We start from the raw sequence: 16,345 nt of genomic DNA on the forward strand, positions 1-16,345 counted from the left end.
CAGCTCATTGCTTGGTCAAGAGACATGACTAAGCCTTTATGACATGGAAGTAGCTGGTATACCTTGGCATGTGCTGGAACCTGCTGGAAGGATTGGATGGTCAGGTGACCTGCTGTGCATGGCTGTGTATGACCTCATATGACCTCATCCTTGGTCATATGACCTGATCACCTGACTAGGCTGAGTAAGCAAGATGTTCTAGCAGGTTCCACCACAGAGGTATAAATATAAGGCCTACTCTGCCTGGGGACTGTCTCTTCAGACTTGGTCTCTTAGGATCATCCACAGGTACCTATACTGTAGATAGGTCTTAGTCATCAGGTCTACTCCACTTCCTTGTTGCCTGCTTAGACTCTTGGCACTCTTAGGTGAGCAGACTTAGTCCGCCTGTGTTGCCCTAACACCAGGGTGCACTCCTATCTTGACCACCTTCCTGTGGTATCACATGCAATCTCATGTCAGGGACCACTTATTGGGATTACTCAGGAACTTGGAGAAGTCACAATATCAGGGTTCAGCAATATTGAAGACCAAGAAGGCATTGAGAAGCAAGTTCCCACAATATCAGCTCATTGGTAATATCAAGATGATATTGCCATCTTGGCATCAAGTCCACACAGGCTTGCCCTGAGGTAACCTCTCCTGTACAGATTATCAGCCACAATCTCGAACTGCTTCTGACCCTTTTGTACATAGAGTCACCCATTATTGTGATGTACTCCTTAGATTTGATCTCTCAGGAATTCCACTGTCTAGTCAATATTCTGGTCTTATGACCGATCTCCCTTGAGAAGCCAAGTGTGCTTCAATAGTGTGACCCTCTCTTCAATATTGACATTGAGAGAGCATCCTCCACTCACAATTACCTTGATTTACTTGTTGTACCTCTCTGAGCAGCCAATTGCTTGACTGATATGCTGAGTCCTCCTCTCAGACAACTCAAGCTCTGGTTGATAGCCCTATCTTGGGACAATATTGGACCTTCAGCCCAGCCGAACAGCCAATTCCCCTTGATATGGACAAGCCCCTCAGTATTGCATTCTCACTTGCTCCATGCTGCCTTTCTCAATGCTCAGAACTCCACTATATGGACAGCCAATATGCATGAGAGGACAAAGCCTAGTCAGCATTCCCCATCAGTTGGTGTTGACCCCCACTGATATCCACAACTCCCCAAACCAATGCTCTGAGAGTCATGATGATATTGGCAGCTGTCTCTTGACACCTCACAATATCTTGATTCAAGAGTCTCACACCCCTCTTCACTTCATGAAACCCCTTCTCAACAGCAAGTTGACAGCTTGCAGATCCAGTCTATGGCCAGTGGTCATATCAATGGATTACCAATGCCTTCGATTCTGTCTCAATCCTACTCCCCTTTCCCATCATGGCCAAGGACTCTACGATATTGTTCAAGAACACACAAGACACTCAATAGCATGCAAGATGCTTAGTGCTCCTGGATATCAACATGGTCCAATGTATTGACCATCCCCTCACTATTCCCATTCACTACACCTGGTGTCACATTCACCCAAACTGAGCTCCAGCATGCTCAATATTGGGTTGTTTAGGCATCAGGGCTACACCAAGATTGGAGCTTTGCCCTTGATATGAGATCTTGAGCTTGCTAGATGGTGTGCCCTGACAGCTTCAGGGTTGGTGGATTCAGGCTATACTGAGGCCAAAGTAAGCCTCTTGGTGTTGATTGTATCAAATTTGCACCAAAACTGGGCCAACCCTGACAATGGTCCAAGGTCATTAGGCTCTAAATCCGAAGCTTTAATTGTTTCAAATGTGCACATGACACACACACAATTGTGCCTGTTGGCTGCCAATCACCACTTACTCTATAGAACCCCTGTTGATCACTCTGTTTGTGAACAAATGTCAAGGTGTTGATTGATGTATGACTCACTACTCTCTGATTTGCTCATTACCTGTGTTGGATTGTGTTGCCCTCACAATAAGGGACCTTGGCTTTTTGCTTGAATCCATGGTTTTTCTATATTTGTGTTTGATTCCAATAGTTTTTCTGAATTTTGTGGCTGTGAGTGGGGTAAAAGGTCCACATTTGAGTCAAGGGCCTGATGTAGTTTTTCTTTCCAATGGGAGTGGAAGCAGATAAGTGCCTCACACAGGCAAAGATTTTGCTTCTGCTTCATTGCTTTGCCTCCATTTGCTTCTGTGGAAGTTCTTACTCTCTCTGATTGAGTTTTTTTTTTCTCTATTTAATTCCATGGAGGTATATTAGCTTCTGCAGATGCAAATATGCTGTTTCCACTTAACTTGATATGGAGACAAATATGCACAGCATTTTAAATCCCTATTTTGAGGACATGTCCCCACCAGTTTCAGCCCCTATTGCCGCCTGAAGGGCCTCTAACGAGCTGTCCACGAACGTCCACCATACTTCCCTGTGTAGAATGGTACCCACTTCGAACAACGTGTTGACAGATGATCCCCGGTTCAAGATCCTGGTCACCTCGCCCAACTTCCGTTTGTTACGGAAGCTGAGGCTCAGATTCATAAGATGATCAAATGACAAAAAGCTCATCTCTCGGTCAGAGTATTTATCACAGGGAACGCTGGACACAGTTCGTGTCACCACAGCACACGAAACAAGTAGGAAATTAGAAGGGAGTAGAGTACCGAGAGAACTTACATAATGCACTCCTGACTTTGTCCAACACTCCACTCGAAATCAATCCGAGAGTGATATACTTCGCCAGCGGCCACCAGTGAGCTGCAAACGGGAAAGACTGCATCAGCATTCTACCATCGTCCTGTCCCGGCAGATCACTCACAGGTACAAACGTAAGGGCGTCGATCAATTGTGCAAGCGTCATAGGAATAAGCATGTTGACCGCACAGCCGAGCGGCAGCAAGATGATACAAATTGCCTGTCCATGGCGCAAAGGTATCAGTTTTCTATTCCTATTTTTGTGCAACACGGTAACATACTGCCAAAGCCTGAAGACGCTACACTCATGCAGGCCCGAAGTACGGCACAAGCGTCCAAAGTCGCTTGGTCATCTCTCACCATCTCAGAGATGCCTCTTCGTCCTTCTCCTTCTTGCCTTCCGTAGTAGCTGGGGTGGTTTTGGTCTTGCCATTCGATTCAGCAGCTGGGGAAGCTTGTCCGCCCGTGGGGGAAGAGGTGGCGACACCTGTTGATGGGAGTGTGCCGTATCCGTTCTCGCTTGCAGGAGTGTCGGCTGTTGGGGGAGCAGCATCATCGGCGGAGATGACGAGACCCATACGCTCGGACACAGGCTCCGGTGGAAGGTATTTGGTCGCAGGAATGAGGATGGGTAGCAGAGGAACAAGGACAAGTAGTTGGAGGAGTGAGATGCACATATGTACTGCAGGGCCGAGCCATGGATACTGTGGGATGTGAATTGGATCTGAGTGGAAGTCAATGGGGATCATCTAGTCTGCTCTGGGCACGGGCAAGTATGTCCAAGAGAGGCTCGGCCCATGCCGGCGGAACCTACCCTGAGCTGTCAGGAGTTGCGCAGTGATGAATCCAACGTACATTGCTCTCAGGGATATTGACCCCGGGCTGCTGCGGACTCATGAACTTAGGCTCAGTAGTAGCATTCTCCCTGTCTGCACGACTGTACGCGCGAGACGACGCACGCGCGTCCCTCAGAAGCTGAAGGTGATGGTAAGTATCTCGGCAACAAGCGATGCGTCCGTTTACTCACTTGGTCTGCGGGCCCTACCATACCAACCTTGCGGAGTCGCTTAACTACATAGCTTCTCGCCGCTCTCTTTACGACGTCCGGCGTATTAGGATTGGCATGGACGCCGAGGAGCGTGCGAATGTCGTTATCTTGGAAATGAGCCTTGTTCACCAGGTCTGCGAGCTCGTGGGGATCGAGCGTATAACTGGTCTGAGGATTGCGGGACGTAGGCCCACCACGCATCGATCGAGCGCCATCTCGGTTCCCGGCGCTCGCTGGGAGCGGGTGGAGCTTGACAGGCAGCGCGAGACGGGGCTCAAGACGGAGCAAGGGATGGGGAACGAGAGTGAGCGCGAGACGGGGCATAAGAGGCAGCACGCTCTGGAACAAGCTCCGGAACAACAGGGTTGACGTGGATGACCGTCTCACAATGCTTTCCAACCTCAATGTCCACGTTTCCGCCAGAGCCACCTGGCACCGCGGTAACACCGGGGGGAATCTCGACAGGCTGTAGCGCTTCGGGAGGCTGATCAAAGCGCGATTATACTCAGTTCCACCACGAGTCGGCGTCATGGGCACAACCATGCCCTTTCTCCTCCCTCGGCATGATCACATTTAGGCGACATGATTTGCAAACTCAAGTCGAACACGGCAGGAACGATGGAGAGCTTCAGATTGGGGATTTCATGGTCGGACCCTACCTGTCGGAGGCTCGTTATTCCAACCGCCCGGGGAGAAGAAGCAGCACTACCGCGAGCGTCCACGACATCTGTACAAGAATTATGGAAACAGATCTTAAAGGCTGAAGCAGCTCGACTCGATCTCGAAAACTGGAAGAAAGACCAAGAAGTCACCACGGAGGATGTCAGAACAGCAGCTTCCCTCATTCTGAGACTGATCTCTGCCCGCCCACTGTCCCCGAACCTTGCCAAACCGTGCCTCGTCATTGGTGATTTTGCGTGGCGTAATATCATATGTAACCCGAGTATGCCCTACCCGCTCTCTGCCTGCTTAAACCGCAACATTGACATCACATGAGCTACGGGTCGTGTTATCGGCTTCATCGATCTACAAGGGGTGGCTGTCTTGCCGCGATTCATGCCTGCGCGATATCCGGACGACATCTCCTCCACCCATAGTACAACAGACCAATGGTTAACGACGACGGGCGGTTTTCCCTGGGTGCCACCGGATGATACTTTACAAATAATGGAAGCACCCGAATGTGGCCAGGAAGGTGTGGATTGGCAGGCGGGACTTCGCAAAGCGATGAAAGAAGAGCTGGTCTATCGCAAGGAATTTCGGCTGCATCTCTCGAGGAACCATCCGCTCTTCCAGGAGCGCTTCTGGAGAGAGGCGCAGCATCCCCTCAAATTACATTTTCTCTTGGTCTACGGGATCTAGGAGTGGATTTTCCGCACTGAGTGGCTGCCTCGGCAGTCCATTCCATGTTTATAATGAATTTGAATATGAATATGAGAGGTCGTGTACTAGATCACATTTGGAAAAGCCAATTGTATAGCTTGTTTGGTGAACTCTCCGTACGATGAACCACCCACCCTCTCTTCTTGAGCAACGAAAGCAGCCACTAAGCCGTTCAAGCCCATCAGTCTTTAGGTTGGGAAATATGACAGTACGATATATGTCGGGTCGCGGAGCCGTGTGCCAAGGATAATGACGATTTCAGCAAGAGAAAGCTCGGAAGGCACCGACTCGGAGCGATTGAGCCTAAGGGCTGATGTCAGAAGGTCGGGAGGGGACCGCGAGCCCGTGTCGTTAGTCGAAGATGTACTGCGACAGACAGAGCTTGGCAGTCAAGCACGCAGAAATATGTCAGAAAATTGTCGTCTTTGGTTGGCCCATCAGAATTCACGGGCACCTCATTATTACATTCCCAATCTAATCGAGCTCGAGAACACGAATCGAAACATGCTATCCTGCCAACGTTCCATTGTCTTCCCAATCGCCATCGCGGAACTCCTCGATCCTTTTGTCAGCCCAATGCGGTACCGAGGCATTCTGCGCCAGGACCAGCAAGTGTCGTGCTTTTGACCCTTGCTCATGCGCTTGCTTGTATAGGGGATCCTCCAGAAGAAATTTCCATAAGACTCTGGAGCTCTCATCTGGGAGTTCGTCCAACAGAGGCAGTCGACCCAAAACCCAGCGTGGTACAATTTGCATCCCCTCCATGTCCAGCAGAGCAACGAGCTTGACGGTGCCGTCCTTGCACACTGCCTGGATGTTATGCGTGTTCCACATGTCTGTACACCAAGGTGCATTGACACTCAGAGGACCGCTTGTAAACAGGCCGTTGCTTTCTTCGGGCTCGTCAATTATCCGTTGTATTCGGCGGATATGCTCGTCATTTGAGTCCAATTCCACGAACGAAGACTGGTAGTCCATGTCACCTTGAGCGATGCTCTTCAACCACGCCTTCGAGCTGTCCCATGGACCCATATCCGTGTCCTTGGGTGAGCCGACCATGTACTCGTTCTCCATTCGAAGGTCTCTTAGCGTCACTAGTCTTCCAACTCGAATTTCCAGATCATCGTCGCATACGTCTCGAATCTCATTCAGAGGACGAGTGAAGTGAAGGCTGCCAATCTGACTGAACTCGAGGTGAAAAACTTGCAGCATCTAATTTGCCAGCTGGGCAAGGACTTGCTCCAAAGCTTCTCCGGACAGTTCAGGCAGGAATTCATACAAGCGTTCACCCTCCATCTAATCGCCGTTAGATCCTGGCCAAGTGACCAGGTGATAACCATACGTAGTCTTGTAGCGTCCAGACACCCCCCACTGCATTGTCCCTGTCTTCGTCGAAGAGGTAAACACGCGGAACGGGGATCTTGGTTAGCCTTCGCAAGGCCACCATGGATGCAACCTGATCGATCATGTAAGACAAGGAGGACATCCCCACGCATTGAATATAATACCTCTGAAGTTTCTTTATAAGTCTGCCAAAAGGGATGTGCCCATTGGAAGTGTTCGTAGACTGACCCCGTAACCCGCACCACGTACTCCTCTTTATAAGACGTTTTTGCAAGAAGAACCTGCATACCAATGAGAAAAAGACAGCAGGATCTTGGAAGCGATCACGCATACAACATGTGACGCTCCTATGTGGGATCATGAGAAGCCGCAGAGGGAGAGCGGAGCATACCGAACGCACCATGGCTTAAGTATTGAACGTCTACGCATCTATCCCGACCATGCATCCGGCGATTGAGTGCGCGTTTGATATTTCGGGGTCTTATATTTGGGGGCCATATATTCTGAGGAAAATACAGCCGCTTCTGTTAGAAGACAGCACGGCAGACGCTGGAGCTCTCGCACTTACGACATCATCTTCCTCCAATATCACAGGACGGTCATCCCAATATAAAATAGCGTTGACTTGCTTCAGCAGGGATGCCAGCACGATCGCGGCAGTCGTTCCTATCCGCCACAGGGGGAACCAGAGCCATCGAGAGAACGTGGGCCATAGGGAGAACATGAGCGATATACGAGACTGCGTCGTCGTTGTAGAGTGAGCATCAAAAGGGTGCAAGCGGAAGCATATTTGCCTATGATGTTGGAGTTGGAGTCAATGTCTCACTGCCAGCAACAACTCTCCCAACAACTGCTTTATCCCCCAATTGTAATCAGTATCAACAATTCAATACCCACTCCATGCCCCCGAAACGCAGAATACTCAGGAACTCAATATCGATCGTTTGACACTTGAACGATCGATACGTGCCTGGTAATAAGACCAGGCTGTCGGGAAGAAAGTATCAGTGCATAGCTCGAAGTACGCATGACTGTACAGTGCATTGACTACTAATCAATGTGTACCAGACCATGGGCAGGCCTATATCAAAGTAAGCGCAGCCCCCGGGTTTGGTCTTGCTAGGCTCGCTTACTTATTCGAACCACCAACTTAAAGCCAGGCGTGGGCGACCACTGGCAGTCATACTGGGAGGAGGTGCCAGCGCCGCTGAATTCGACTCCTGAGGAGGAGGAGGAGGAGGTGCCAGTGTGGGAGAATTCGACTCCTGAGGGGGAGGAGGTGCCAGCGGGGGAGAATTCCACCATGCAGCCTGAGGCTTTGTGACCTCAGCGTTTTTTTTAAAAAAATTTCCAGTATAACTCTTCTAGATGTGTTTTTATATGCCTCCTGCCAGTGGGTCCCGAGACCAAGTTGAATTAGAATGTCATTTTGAGTGTTCGCCTTGTCGTGCTGAACTCGAAGGTTAATGTTGGACGGAGTGTACAACATGTTCAAACCTATGGATTCCCGGAGTCTCTGCTGCCGTCTCGGTGCATGAGACATCCCAAGTTTATCTTCTAGATTAATCGATTGTGGCCAGTGAACTCCGTAAACTAGCCGACATCCACAGACCTTTTCGAGGGAGACTTGTTATCTCGACCTAGATAGTCTGATTTTCCATGCTGCCCTTTGCATGTGCCTTAGAGCACGAGATACCTGGCATTGTCCGTTCATAAGACGATAGTATACAACAGAAGTGTGACCCACGAGGCGAAAGTGGTAAACAATAAAAGCTTAGAACATATGCACCAGAGGTGAACCACTCCCACTCCACTCCCTTTTGAGCGCATGGTGCGTCAGCGCCATCCGCCCCTTCTTAGCCACCCAAATCTCCCTATAATCCCGCGAGTTCACCTCCCACGTAGCGCGCAGGGTGGCTTCCTCGACCCTGGGTTCCTTCTCCCCGTTCGCACCTACAGGCGCGTGCGCGTGCCCGTTCCATAGTGCCGGCCTGGGGGGACCGTACAGGAACTGGTCGTTGTTCTGCAGCAGCGGGGGGGGAGGGACGCGCTCCAGCCGGGTGTAAATAGGGAGGGGGAGGACGGCCTGCGTCAGCGTGGGGAACATAGGGCAGAGGTAGGGAGGTTCGGGAGTTGCGGGTGCCCGGGTGAGGCAGAGGGACTTTGTCGTTGCCGGTGGGAGGGGGAGCCGGGAATCTGGGTTGTGTGGTACGACGTGGGTCGGGGTGGGTGCTGCATGTCGGGCGAAGGGGGAGTCTGTCCCCCCGAATAAGGTGTCAGGCGCATCGTATCGCCGTGAAGCGATGCCTGAGATGAGCCCGCTGAGCGCGTGTGCGGCGGGCGGGGAGACGGGCAGACTAGCTGCGCCGTGCGTGTCTGTGCGGAGGATCTGCATCGCACTGATGAAAAGGGGGTTCATGGCCTGCGGTTCTGGGGGAGGGGTTGTGCGTGGGGAGGAGGGGAGGAGAGAGCGCGGGAGATCGGCATAGGCCGATGCCGCAAACGGGGTAGGGATGGTGAAGGAGGCGATGGGTTGCGGGGTCGGAGCGGTAGGAGGGGCGACAGAGGGTTTCTTTTCTTCTAGCTCATGCGGGAGGGCAAAGAGGTCGTCGAAATCGTCTGCCTCTGCGTTCGTCCCATTTATTTCTACCTCCGGTTCGGGTTCTTGCACGACCACCCCCGGGAGGGGTGGAAGGAAGTCAGGCACGTAGGATGGTGGTTCCCATTTTATACGACGGGGAGGTGGGGAGGAAGGAGGGGAGAGGGAGACGGGAGAGAGGGGAATGTGCTCTGGTTTTGGAGATGGCGTCGGTGATGAGAGCACTGATGAGGATGGCGTGGGCGCTGCGGATTCGGGTGTTAAGGGTATACCGTATATGAAGGGTATATTGTCTGTTGGGTCGTGGTATAGTCCATGCTCGACATGCCCTGGATAGACAGTGAGCACACAAGGATGACCATAACATAGTAGCTTACCATCCCATTCTTGTAATAAATCCTCTTCGTTGACCACTCTTCTATCCACCCTGCCCTCAACTTCAGCCCACTCCATCAACTCCCTCAACTCGGTACCCATCTCCTCTACCGCGCCTACAACGTCGAACCAGGATACACCAGACCTGCCAGCGTTCTCCGCTTGCTGGACACATGACCGCGCGAGGAGCTTCATGTAGCGCTGGAGGATGTCTGTGGCAGCCTCGAGAGCGTTTGAAGACGACTTTTGGAAACCTTCTGCTGCGAAAGTAGAGAGAACAGCATGGTGTAGATGAGGGTGGTGGACGTCTGCCATGATGAGGGCAAGATGTATGCGCTCTATTGTAATGGGCGCTTCAAATGCGTTGAACGAAAAGAGTGGCGAGATAAGACCCAAATGAGACCAGTAATGGAAGTATAATTAGCATGGTGTGGCAGTGTCAGACCCATCAAATTCCATGTGGGAATTGCGATGGGTCTGAATGGGTCTGATAAGGAAAACCTTCGGTGCCAAAAAAACAGTGGTCTGCCTCGTGCATTTTCCAACGGCTGTATTGCGCTCTTCATCGCCCATTTCTCTCTCCTCCTCCTCTCTCCTTCTGACCACCATCTTCCATCTCTCTCCCTTCACCTCTCTTTCCTCTCCCCTTCGTATTATCAAAAAATGGCCGACGACGAGCATCATGAACAGAACTTTGAGCAGGCGTCTGCCGGGGCATCTCTTACCTTCCCCATGCAGTGCTCTGCCCTCCGCAAGAACGGCTTCGGTAAGTCGCATCCGGCTCTTTTTGATGCCACATGGTCAATGTACTCATCCATCTGGTCATGCAGTCGTCATGAAGGGCCGCCCCTGCAAGATCGTCGACATGTCCACCTCTAAGACGGGCAAGCACGGTCACGCCAAGGTCCATCTTGTCGGCATTGATGTGCGTATCCATCCTCGCGTTGTAGGGTCGTCTCCTGACGTTTCACCCTAGATCTTCACCGGCAAGAAATTGGAAGATCTCTCCCCCTCCACCCACAACATGGACGTCCCCAACGTGAAGCGTGATGAATACGCCCTTGTCAACATCGATGAGGGCTTCCTCAACCTCATGCTCCAGGATGGTACTCCCAAGGATGACGTCAAGGTCCCTGAGGGTGACCTTGGCAAGGAGATCCAGAGCAAGTTCGACGAGGGCGCTGAACTGCTTGTCACCATCGTTTCCGCCATGGGTGAGGAGCAGGCTATCTCCTACAAGGAGGCTCCTAAGGGCGCTTAAACTGTAAGTACGTTACCAATTACGTATGGGTATACTAACCCGCCTACAGTTTCATCTTAGACGGATTGTTACGATGGTTGTCGGCAGCATCGCTGTCTGAGCCTCATATCACCTCACATGTACTCCCAGTCCATCCCACCCTATCCTCTCCCTGGTTCTCCGTTTGCTGTTGTTGTGACGAGTCGAGAAGTTGACGAGCGTCGATGTTGTTCCCGTTGATGTCGTTCATGGCGCCGTGATGTTGCTGTTTCGTGTGTGCTTGTTCCGGGCAAGATGCCGCGCGGTTCTGGCGGCGCCTTATAGTTGTACTGAAGCGGGGAAACGGTCAGGCAAAGCAATAATGTTATTGTCCTTGTCATGGTTGCTTCATTGTTCATTTCGTGTGGGTACCTCTGAAACGCTGGCGAGAATGTGCGGTAAAGTGGGCAAGCTATGTAATGTGAACAGAATAGATTCTATCTCTAGAGGAATTTGCTCGTGTGACCTGTCCATTAGATTTTGCTGTATATCCTCCTAAATCGGATGTCATTATATCTTTTTACACATGACCCCAAAGGTGTACAAGGTTCTTTGATCTCTCTCTGTTATTTAAGTGGAGAACAGCATTATTATAAGTGGAAAGTTTACCCCCTTTGGACAGCACACCAACGCGTGACCGACATTACGACGCGTCTTGTGCCAACTTCATTACACCAACCAGCCAACTGCAAACTCAACGCGTTCTCTTCACCACATCCTTCTACCCAATGAACTCACTGCGCCAGACAGCGACAACGCACGAAGAGCAACAGGCGCTTCTGCGCGCTCAGATCGCTGCCCTGCAGGCTCAGCTCGACCCGTCGATTGCCTTCCGTACGCCTGAGGACGTTGCGAGGGAGAAGGAGAAGAAGGGGAAGAGGGTACTTGTTGGTGATAGTCCGGTGAAGGATGCGTGTGAGTCTGCTTTGATTTTATTTGGGGGAAGACGGTTGAAATGCTGATTACGGATAGCGAAGAGACGCAAGATCGAGCAACCTCAGGTCGTGCACAAAGGGCCCCCTTTCCCTCAACCTGTCAACACCCCCGCACTCCAATCCTCCACCCCCACCCAACACCCAAGCACATCCTCCAGACCACCACGACCAAGTAACATGCTCTCCTCCCTCCAGCGTCTGCACGCCACTCCAGAACCTAGAGCGCCCGAGCCTGTCCAGCGGTCTAGCGCGTTCCACGCTCCTGCGGTGCAGGTTGTCCCCGTAGTGGGGAGGGACGAGGAGCTCAAAATTATTGAGCAGCTTGACCCTGGGCCTAGAGAGTGTAAGCCCAGTGCTGAGGACCCGAGGTTTGAGCGCCTGGAACCCAATTCCGGGATAAGGCTGTCGTGCGTTTGCGTCTCACTTGTTTTCACTCAGGAGGAAAAGCTGATTTGGAGCAGGTCGAGGCGCGTTTCGCATGAAGATGTCAGGTCGTACCTTACCGGAAGGTTCTACCTCCCCCCGTCGTTGCTCTACTCTGTCGTGAGGCTTTCGTCCGACAAGCAGGGGTATGATGTGCCCGTCTCGGGTGATTGGGTGACCATCGCCGTTGTGGCTGAGAGGGGGGAGGTGAAGCTCTCCCGCGGAGCGGTTAGGAAAGATGGGGAGGTGGCGAGCTCGGACGAGGAAGGCGGAAAGAAGAAGGACTGGAGGGCAAGGGAGAGGAAGAAGCTGGAAGAGGAGGAGAAGGGCAAGGGGAAGAAGTATATCACGCTCAAACTCGTAGACTTTGGGAATAAGCCTGCGGGAGGGGGAACCGGGTCGACCAAAGGCGGGAGCTCGAGAGGGGACGCGATGCTCTGCCTGCTTTTGTTTGAGGCCAACCAAGTCAGGGAGGAGCCGGACGAAGAGGGTGGAAACAAGGTGTACAAGGGTGGGAGTGGGGGGGCATTCGAGTTGTGGGCAGCAACGTTGAGGGAGGGCAGTGTTGTCGCCCTCCTCAACCCTCGAATTCTCCGGCCTTTTCAGGTAAGAGGGTTAGCGATGGCTTTCACTCTCTCTGATTGCTATCTTAGGGTGGGGACAACAGACCCCATCGAACGGACAACATCCTCGCACTTACACCCAGCACCGAGGAGTCGGTCGTCGTCCTCGGCCAGTCCCTAGATCTTGCACGTTGTGCCGCGCGACGCAAGGACGGGAGCCAATGTAATGGTTGGTGTGACCGGTATGTCGCCAATTGTTCCTTGGGGCAAGGAGGCTGAAATCCGACAGACGGGCGAACGATGTTTGCGAGTATCATATCCAGCAAAGGGTCAAGACTTTGCGTGCAGCGCGTCCGGAATTCGCTGTGGGGTAAGTTCATTCCCCGAATCCCCAGACACCTTCATCTGATGGGCGCGTTATAGAACTTCTGGGTTTACGACTTCTCGACCGTCCTCCGGGCCTGATTATCAGAAAAAGCAAGGCTTGCTACCGGCAAAAGGCCGACCAATGACAGCCCCACGCGATTCCGGGGGCGGTCCAACCTACATCATGGAAGGTCATGTGCTGCGATCCAACGCCCGACCAGCACCACAAGAAGAGTTCGTCGGCGAGAAACTCGGTCGGGAACGGGTTGAGCGAGATCTCCGAAAGAAGAAGAGAAGCAAGATGGACGAAGAGCTCAAGGATTTGCTCGATGGCAAGACGACAAAGCTCACCATTCATGGAAATAGGATCGGCAGAGTTGTGGAGGAGAGTACGGAGCATGCGAAGGTCAAGAGCGCGTTTGGTCCGGATACGGTGAAGAAGATCGGGTTTAATCCTGCTTTCATGGGCCGGGGTGGACAGGCTGAGGCCGATAAACGGAAAGCGGAAGCGAAGAATCGGGATGTGAGTCTTGTGCATCTGGAGCACCAGTGCCTCGCTTATGAGACATAGGTGCACGCCCTCCTTGATCGACGAGATGTTCACATTCAGCCAAAGTTGGGCTCACGACCAGGAGTCAAGGTCCGTTCTGGCGTTAGCGTCCCTGCACACTTGGCGGACCCTCCAGCGCCGTCTGTGGAGGATGCGCAACATTCTCTGTCAGATTTAGAGCTTCTTGAGGGCGAGAAGAATGATCCTGCTCGGATGGTGGACGCCGACTCCTCAGACCTCGAGATTGAGGATACCGGGACTATGACCACTATCCCGGCTATCAAACGCAAAACAAATCCCGCTGAGGATCACCTTGGGCTCGTAGACGGCGGCGATTTGTGCGACCTCGAGATTGAAGACGGCGGGACTGTGACGACTATGGCAACTGTCGAACGCGAGTCCGTTTGATGGACTTTGTGTGCGACTACTTGGATAAATCCAGGCATTGACACTATAGACATACAGTAGAATGTACGTTTCTCCGGGACGGGTGACAGGGCGGACAGCTGAAAGCAACAAAACAATGGGAAGCAAAACAAAAGCCACGTGTGAAGCAAGGATATGATCACGTGACTTTCTTTTGCTTGTTGTCGTGAAAGGGAAGCGTGTCGCGTCCAGCTGCCTGGTACCCTGCTTATCCCTGACAGCCATCATCAGCAAGTGGTCTACTTCCTCGACTTCTCCCTTCTCCTTCCTCGCCGTCGGCAATACTCTTGCTCATGGCTACTACTATATTTACCGGTCCGAACCTCAACAACAAGCGCAAGGAGGAGCTTGTCACCATCGCCGTCGCCCTTGGTGTGCCGAACGCCGAGAAGCTGGTCCGGGATGGCCTCATCAAAGGAATTAAGACCTCCCTTGCGGACAATCGCGACACTTTTTCAAGTGATCCCCGCTTCTTGGGATTGTACCCCGCAGGGCGTTCGAGGAGAGCTACTACGAGATTGACGTACGCCCCCCATTTCTCGTTGCTCGCTGTCCACCCTAACTCTAGCTCAGGGTCGAAGGTGAAGAGGAGGAAGATGAGAGTAGTGAGGTTCCTGCGACGTAAGTGTCAATAGCAACACACCCTACCCTCTGTTTGACGTTCCATGCAGTGCCAATGGAAGCGCTATAGAGGGACTTGTGGAAGCCGCAATTGAACGTGCAGAGGCAAAGGAAGCTGCTGAAGTGGTCGCTCAAAGCACCGAAATAGTAATTGCTACCAGCCCAAGCTCTGTGGTTCTAGCAAGGCCAGGCACAGCAAGGTCGTTCGACTGGAAGAAGACACCATTTGAGTGGCTGGAAGCTACTCGGGAGGTCGGTTTGTGCCTTCCATATCAGTGCGGCACTGACAACTGGGTACAGCTCCTATCTGACCCCGAGCTCATCGCTGTTGCTACCCTCATAGCAGACGTGTTATGGCTTGTCTATACCATATTACCTGTCCGCTATCAACTTGTACGCCATTCTCTTGCTTTTCACTGAATGTCCATCTGACTTAGCCAAAAGATCAAGATCCCTTCGCTTCCTCGGACGGCAGCCCCTCCCGGAACAACGCCCGTTACTGCCCCACGTTTGGCTACGATTGCCATCGCTGTTCCTCAAGTCTCACTAGCAACATTCCAGGCCCTTTTCACTTGGGCTCTCCCTTCGCTCATCATCCCGTACATCTCGGGGTCCCTTATTTCCCTTGCCCGTCCCCGCAAGCAGCTCGACCCTATTACCTTTGCCATTGTCCGCCTCGCATGCGTCTGGGCGCAGGGAGATATCGGCGGAGTACCCTCGAGTGCGCGCATCGTTGGGGCTCTCGTAAGCCTCCTCTTCGCCTTCGCCAGCGCCATCTACGAGGCAAGCGAAACAACGACCAACATTATTGCTTCCTAATTATTGCTCCCCTTACGTTTTGGATTTTATGTCGCTGAGGATCTGTACATGAGGAACGCGGTCTTGTATGGATGTATCACGTCGTTCTTGTTCCCCCCTCGGGTCGATCCTGGGTCGATTTATGTTTATTGTCCTTATGGCCGTCCCTTGTTTGTACCACTGCCCTGTGTGCTGATTATGATACCTCTATAGACAGAGATGAGATGCTCGACTATCTCGTTACATTGTAAAGTTCTTTTGGGTTTTGGTGGAACGAGAACACCATAAGGAATGATAGTGACGAGCGAGGCGGCGAATACGGCGTGGACTAACAGTGCTGTTTTTGCAAGGATAAGCAGCCTTGCTGATTACATGAAAAACTATGAAGGCAGCATTAAAATGTCTCCCAGAATTTCAGAAGTGGAAAATCAGACCGTCCACGCCGAGATAGAGTCGACTTGTCCACAATCGATTAATCCAGAAGCTAAAGAGGGGATATCCCACGCACCGAGACGGATATCAGCAGCAGAGACTCCGGGCATTGATAGGGTTGAACGTGTAGTGCATTCCATCCACCATTAGCCTTTGGTTTCAGCACAACCAAGGTGAACACTCAAAATGACATTCTAACTTAACTTGGTCTCGGGACACACTGGCAGGAGGGATGTAAAAACATATCGAGAAGAGTTACACTGGAATAAAAAAGAACAAGGGGCATACTAGTAGCTGATGTCACACCTGTCAGGGCACCAGCTCATTGCTTGGTCAAGAGACATGACTAAGCCTTTATGACATGGAAGTAGCTGGTATACCTTGGCATGTGCTGGAACCTGCTGGAAGGATTGGATGGTCAGGTGACCTGCTGTGCATGGCTGTGCATGACCTCATATGACCTCATCCTTGGTCATATGACCTGATCACCTGACTAGGCTGAGTAAGCAAGATGTTCTAG

The 16,345-nt window shown here is 52.0% G+C and overlaps 7 protein-coding genes across 7 annotated transcripts; 4 read left to right on the forward strand and 3 right to left on the reverse strand.

Annotated features, from left to right (window-relative positions):
• Positions 1-2,572: 2,572 nt before the first annotated feature.
• On the reverse strand, positions 2,573-3,268 carry DACRYDRAFT_95562 (uncharacterized protein). Its single transcript, XM_040777303.1, has 3 exons — positions 2,965-3,268; positions 2,808-2,903; positions 2,573-2,746 (listed from the first exon to the last, which is right to left on the reverse strand). Exons 1-3 carry the CDS (start codon positions 3,044-3,046, stop codon positions 2,634-2,636), a joined length of 291 nt encoding a protein of 96 aa, XP_040627112.1. The 5' UTR covers positions 3,047-3,268; the 3' UTR covers positions 2,573-2,633.
• Positions 3,269-4,349: 1,081 nt separating this feature from the next.
• DACRYDRAFT_108963 (uncharacterized protein) lies at positions 4,350-5,093 on the forward strand (the record flags this gene model as incomplete). Its single annotated transcript, XM_040768778.1, has 2 exons — positions 4,350-4,674; positions 4,729-5,093. The coding sequence occupies 2 exons, from the start codon at positions 4,350-4,352 to the stop codon at positions 5,091-5,093; spliced, it is 690 nt and encodes a 229-aa protein (XP_040627113.1).
• Positions 5,094-5,621: 528 nt separating this feature from the next.
• Positions 5,622-7,523, reverse strand: DACRYDRAFT_95563 (uncharacterized protein; the record flags this gene model as incomplete). Its single annotated transcript, XM_040777304.1, has 7 exons — positions 7,027-7,523; positions 6,854-6,961; positions 6,792-6,800; positions 6,623-6,739; positions 6,457-6,570; positions 6,351-6,410; positions 5,622-6,326 (listed from the first exon to the last, which is right to left on the reverse strand). Exons 1-7 carry the CDS (start codon positions 7,180-7,182, stop codon positions 5,622-5,624), a joined length of 1,269 nt encoding a protein of 422 aa, XP_040627114.1. The 5' UTR covers positions 7,183-7,523.
• A 709-nt stretch (positions 7,524-8,232) lies between these two features.
• DACRYDRAFT_16786 (uncharacterized protein) lies at positions 8,233-9,747 on the reverse strand (the record flags this gene model as incomplete). The annotated part of the gene is made up of 2 exons (XM_040771224.1): positions 8,233-9,386; positions 9,435-9,747. The coding sequence occupies 2 exons, from the start codon at positions 9,745-9,747 to the stop codon at positions 8,233-8,235; spliced, it is 1,467 nt and encodes a 488-aa protein (XP_040627115.1).
• A 297-nt stretch (positions 9,748-10,044) lies between these two features.
• Positions 10,045-11,058, forward strand: DACRYDRAFT_23193 (eukaryotic translation initiation factor 5A-2). The gene is made up of 4 exons (XM_040773147.1): positions 10,045-10,198; positions 10,263-10,357; positions 10,409-10,696; positions 10,743-11,058. Exons 1-3 carry the CDS (start codon positions 10,096-10,098, stop codon positions 10,691-10,693), a joined length of 483 nt encoding a protein of 160 aa, XP_040627116.1. The 5' UTR covers positions 10,045-10,095; the 3' UTR covers positions 10,694-10,696; positions 10,743-11,058.
• Positions 11,059-11,439: 381 nt separating this feature from the next.
• On the forward strand, positions 11,440-14,029 carry DACRYDRAFT_117278 (uncharacterized protein; the record flags this gene model as incomplete). Its single annotated transcript, XM_040770351.1, has 7 exons — positions 11,440-11,626; positions 11,684-12,053; positions 12,108-12,675; positions 12,723-12,874; positions 12,922-13,002; positions 13,056-13,521; positions 13,570-14,029. The coding sequence occupies 7 exons, from the start codon at positions 11,440-11,442 to the stop codon at positions 13,954-13,956; spliced, it is 2,211 nt and encodes a 736-aa protein (XP_040627117.1). The 3' UTR covers positions 13,957-14,029.
• A 229-nt stretch (positions 14,030-14,258) lies between these two features.
• On the forward strand, positions 14,259-15,414 carry DACRYDRAFT_117279 (uncharacterized protein; the record flags this gene model as incomplete). Its single annotated transcript, XM_040770352.1, has 5 exons — positions 14,259-14,497; positions 14,548-14,595; positions 14,646-14,847; positions 14,896-14,988; positions 15,040-15,414. Exons 1-5 carry the CDS (start codon positions 14,268-14,270, stop codon positions 15,412-15,414), a joined length of 948 nt encoding a protein of 315 aa, XP_040627118.1. The 5' UTR covers positions 14,259-14,267.
• Between the last annotated feature and the right edge of the window lie 931 nt (positions 15,415-16,345).

The sequence above is a fragment of the Dacryopinax primogenitus genome (assembly GCF_000292625.1).
Source record: "Dacryopinax primogenitus strain DJM-731 SS1 chromosome Unknown DACRYscaffold_13, whole genome shotgun sequence".
In the NCBI taxonomy this organism is placed as follows: Eukaryota; Fungi; Basidiomycota; class Dacrymycetes; order Dacrymycetales; family Dacrymycetaceae; genus Dacryopinax; species Dacryopinax primogenitus.